This window comes from Microtus ochrogaster, chromosome 5, assembly GCF_000317375.1.
Source record: "Microtus ochrogaster isolate Prairie Vole_2 chromosome 5, MicOch1.0, whole genome shotgun sequence".
Lineage (NCBI taxonomy): Eukaryota > Metazoa > Chordata > Mammalia > Rodentia > Cricetidae > Microtus > Microtus ochrogaster.
In genome coordinates this window covers 62,258,476-62,263,633 of record NC_022012.1, presented here as the reverse complement: position 1 = coordinate 62,263,633, position 5,158 = coordinate 62,258,476, and the positions used below count along the sequence as shown (strand labels likewise).

Here is a 5,158-nt window from a genome sequence, read left to right as displayed (position 1 = left end):
AGGTTGTGGGCTTTGTTGTTTTATCGCTTTAACCACGATATATAACTCAGTTGATAAAAAGGGAGGAAATGAAAGATCGTGGAAGCAACGTAGGTTAGTATGTTCCTATAAACGTTATCTTTTCCTTCCTTTACCTATTATCCTCAGAGTGGAAGACGGAATTCCAGCCCTTCCTAAAGGGCAGGGAGGGGCAGGGAGAAAAGTGGTGGTGACCACTGGTGACTGGTGCTGCCCACTCTCACACCCTGCCCCTGACACCCCGGCGAAAGGTCAGGAGCTTGGCTACTGGGCAGGAAGCTTTCCCCTTCCTAGAAAGCCTGGGTATTCCCAGGCTGGGGCTGTTGAGTTGGTACTGACTGCACTGTAGAGCAGAGGTTTGGCTCCATCCCCCTGAAGTTTGAGAGTGCCACAGAATTAGCCAACATAAAAGGTCAAGATGAAACAAAACCTCTCAAGCCCCAAACTCCAAACCAGAACAAACCAGCTGGGTGGACACGGCATAAAGGAAACGGGGCCGAAGGAAGCAAATAATTAGGCACAAAGCATTTCCTATGGCAATTCTCTCTCCTCCCCTGATCTCTGTGTGGCCCTACCTCCACCCATTCACTAAAGCCAGGATAAAACGGAGTGGGTAAGTAGTGGCTTTTCTATGAAAACCACGAACAAAATACACGGGGAAAGTTTGGTTTGGTTTTCAGAGTCAAGATGACTCTCTCAAAGTAAAAATTCTCTATTTATATAGATTCGGTCCTTGAATTACAACTATCAGTTTTAAAGTTTTAAAATCAGAGTATGTCAAACTCTTAAAATGGAGAAAAGAAAATGGGTCCCTACCGATGAGTAGGCAAAGCTGAGAACCATTCAACACCATGCACTCTTCCTCCAGGGTGTGAGAAATGCATAGGCACACGGGCACAGCAACAGTGGCGGCAGGTACTGACCTAAGCTGATGGACACAAGAGAAGGAATTGCATTAGCCTGGCTGAGAGCGGGTTTCCAAGGAGTCCAACTGGCCAGATGCCACAGCTCACAATGAAGAGCCCACACTGAAGGAGCTCTGGGCTCTGCCCTGTGTGGAAAAATGACTCATGAATGAAATCTCACCAGAAGCTTCTCAAAACTGGCTAAAACCTAGACACGCAGCAGACAGAAATACTCTACCCAAGAACTCAATTACCCACTACCATTTTGAACACACAAAGTAATGATTTTTAAAAAGCTATATGGCCAATGTCCATGATGAGTTTATTTCACAGGGAACCCCCTTCCTCCCCAAAACCCCATGATTTCGCCCATACCACAAGGCGCCTGGCACTTTGCATGTCTCTTTCATCACAGCATACATAAAGGAAGCAACAGAAACACATTAAAAACAGACCCCTTAACAGATTTAGCAGATTTAGAAGGAAATCTTGAAGCAGTGTTTTGTTATGCTTTGATTAAAACTATTTACAAATCAAAGTGCACTTGTATAAAGATAGCAACGTTTCTATTGGGGTATAGGTTATTTTGCTTTATTGTGGTCTTTTATCTGGATATAAAACTTTTAAAGCTTTCTCCAATAAAAGTCATTCTTTTGCAGTACATAAGTTATTGATCCACTGAATTTCTGAACCAGGCTTTTTTTTTTCTTCTGCGCTTTTCTGCTGTACATCGTTACACAAATGGCACACACCTTTGGCGCAGGCACAGCCTGGTGCTGCACTCAGAACTGAGGACGAGGGCGAGCATATGAGGTGACGTATCAGCAGCAATCTAATCCTTTGACTCATCTTTTCGAAGAAATCACAGGATGAAACTTACAAATCACTAATAAATTCATCTTTCTGGTTAAAAAATAAACCCATCTGGTACATTACTACTCAAACTGCAATACTGCTTTAATATGACCACACTCATATCCCCATCTTGCTGCTCAAGGATGCCACTGTTTACAACTGGTGTGACAGGACAGGATACAGTAAGGCACGAAGTGGATGGTACAGATAGAAACGAATACTTTAGGCCTAATTTGCTTTACTCCACAAATATGAAAATATGTACCGTCTTCAAGATAAAATAACAAAGAAATACATAATTTTTGTTATGAAATACCTATACAAAATTTTAAAATTTACACCATCTGAGCTGCCAAGAAAGGTTAAAAAAGTATCTTTTTCTCCCATACATAAAGCTTCCTCTCATCAGTCGGTCCGTAAGAACTTAGGTTCAAAATGTCCAGCACTCAATGGAGGGAAGAGGGCTGTAATTCCCCTTCCTGCTCTAACCCCGACATAAGACAAAAACGAAGGTCAGAGGTTGACAGTAGTGTATTCTACTTATTATGAACAACTGGGATTGAGAAACAGTGGGTGCGATGAGTGGCTGAGGGATGCGTAAGGCACTTGGTGCGAGAGCGGCATCCTGGCACGGGACGGTAGACACAAGGATGGCAGGAGGCTCCACGGGCGCACAGCAGGGAAGACACAGCAGGTAGAACTCAGGGGCGAATGCTACACCTTGCTACACCGATGTCGTCACTCGGTCAATGGCGTGGTTGACCTCGTTTTTGTTGGAATCCAGTCCTTTAGCGGCATTCATGTCGTTCCGTAAATTTTCCACCGTCTTCTTCATGTTCTTTAACTCCCCTGGGTGTGGCGTGGCTCGCCTCTGAAGAGTTCTCTGCAAGCAAACAGAGGCCCGAGTGTCTGGTTTTATCCACTACTGCGTCAGAGCATTAGCATTCCCATACATAGTTTACAGCTTCAGAAACCCGCGACCCAGGGAAGCAGCTTTCTTCCCAACTCTGTGCACTCATGGGCTGCCCACCCAGAGCTCACAGAACAGTGAAGGAACATCGCAGTCATGATGGAACACATTACTTTTAGAATAAAGGAATACATTTAAAAATATTAGTATGAAATAAGTTTCTATGTGTTGATGGAAATTTTAAGATATAATTATAGAATAAAGAAGAAAACCAAATAAATATCCTAAATTAAATTTACTAGAATGCTCTTCTGTTACTCAGAGTGGCTCTGGTTTCCTTTACCCCTCGAGGCTCTGGGGCTGAAGAAGAGAAAGCGAAGAAGAAGGCTTTACTGGTGGGATTGCTGTGCCATTCGCTGCCCTGATGGAAGAACACGCTCTTCTAAGAAAGACCACAGCGCTGAGAGTAAGTGACAGGGCTGAGCAGGCAGAGCATCTCCCCCTCAATTAATATCTGGAAGCTCATTATCTCACAAAGCAGCGCTTCCATCTCCCAGAGACCTATCTCAAGCACATTAGCCTAACAAAGAGCATTACCGAGGTAGTGAAACAACCATTGAAATAATTGCGCTAGGGACCCTCGGTGGGAAGCATTAAAGAAACACCGACTTTGAAGTTCCTTTACTGTGCCTTGTTCCCACTTTTCTCCCTACTGAGCCCCTTCTGGTGACAGCTGGACTACTAAAGACAAATTTAAAGTAGCCCTTGTCTGGGGGAGGGGTTGCAAACACCTCTCCGACTGCTTGAGAAAGCCCAACTGCTGGAGTTTAAGGAGCTCGAGTCGGGGCTGGAGGAACGGTGCAGGGGTGAGGAGCCACCATGGCTCCTCCAGAGGCCCCAGGCTCGGTTCCCAGCACCCATGCTGGGTGGATCACGACTGCTTGTGACTACAGCCAGTACCTGGGCACCCGACAGCCTCTTCCAGCCTCCCTGGGCAGCATGCATACTCAGAGACACACATGCACACACGTGACTGAAAATGAAAATCTTTCAGAAAAGAACCAGCCTCAGTATCAAGTTCAGAGCCAAGACACAGTGTGTCTGAGAGACATGTTCAAATATGAACGGGAGAGCTGAGCTTCAAATATATTTCTGATTTCTAAATGGAAACTTGCCAAGATAGTTCAGCCAAGATCACAACACTCTACATAAGGGCCAAGGTGGTCCAATATGCCAGAAGAGAGATGTCTCGTATTGAGTCACACAATGACACGTGAACGGAATTAACGCAGCCCAGTCATGAGCAGTACTGAAGATAGGAAAGGATTTCATTCACACAAGTGAAATAAAGCAAGTGTCAATTTTAGAGAAAAAAAAATGGGGACAAAAAGGGAAACTATCACAAAGAAATGAAGACACCAGGGCTGGAGAGATGGCTCAGTGGTTAAGAGCACTGGCTCTTCCAGAGATCCTAAGTTCAACTCCCAGCAACCACACAGCGACTCACAACCATCTGTAATGAGATCTGACGCCCTCTTCTGGCCTGCAGGTATACATGCAGATAGAACACTATATACATAATAAATGAATAAATCTTTTAAAAAGAGAAAGAAAACCCATATTAGGCGCCACTGCCCAGCTTGGATGAATGTCCACCCCCATACCGTTTCGCTTTCGTCTTCATCCTTCTCATCTTCCAAAAACCGGATTGCACTAACTCTGTGTACTGTGCGGTCATTCCAGGCATCCTCGGGAACGTCACTCACCAGGCTTTCCAGGGCACCACAGCGAGGCAGGCTCTCTGCAGTGACAAAGACAACATCAGCAGGGAATGCTGGCTATGGGATTCAGAATGGATACACTATAATTTAGTGGCTCTCTGGTCAGAATCCACACGGAGGCCCACAGTGCCAAAAATAAGGAAGACAGACCACTGTTGCAACCTCCAACCCTTGCTTTCGGTTAAAATATGAAACAAGAAGCAAAAAGGCCTGGGCAGAACTGGTCCCCTATAAGGGAACTCCACTGGGACCCTCTGAGGGATGTGCAGAACTGGGGTGCTGAACGTTTCATCACAGAAGGTTAAAACACACTAACGGTGCTTTGTGGCTCTTTTCACAAAGGAAGTGCAGCTTTTTGCTTTGTTTTTGACCATGGTATGGCTGCAGTTGAGGGAGGCTGGTACTCTCCTCTTTCATGACACTTTGTTACACTTTCTTGAGGCCAGCAAGATCACTTTGGAGTGTTCCAGCTCAAGAGATTCTAGTATTCCTACCAAACACATCTCTCTCAGCAATGGATTCATACCATCATTTTGATATGTGTGTGAATATTCTTAAAATCACAAAATTTATAAAACTAAGATACAATGACTCAAAATAAACAATTCACTGGTTTAAAGATACTGTAGCAATGTTGTTAACTGGAAATCCTCCACCATCAGTCTGGATTTAAAGATACTGTAGCAATG

At 44.6% G+C, this 5,158-nt stretch overlaps 1 protein-coding gene across 1 annotated transcript in view; it reads right to left on the bottom strand.

The window, feature by feature from the left end:
* Positions 1-1,227: 1,227 nt before the first annotated feature.
* Positions 1,228-5,158, bottom strand: part of Lrrc1 (leucine rich repeat containing 1) — a 114,637-nt gene continuing 110,706 nt past the window's right edge. The window contains exons 13-14 of the mRNA XM_005347603.1: positions 4,353-4,489; positions 1,228-2,661 (exon numbers count right to left, since the gene is read on the bottom strand). Coding sequence (XP_005347660.1) covers positions 2,503-2,661; positions 4,353-4,489 — 296 coding nt within the window. The 3' untranslated portion in view covers positions 1,228-2,502. The remainder of the gene's footprint in view (positions 2,662-4,352; positions 4,490-5,158) is intronic.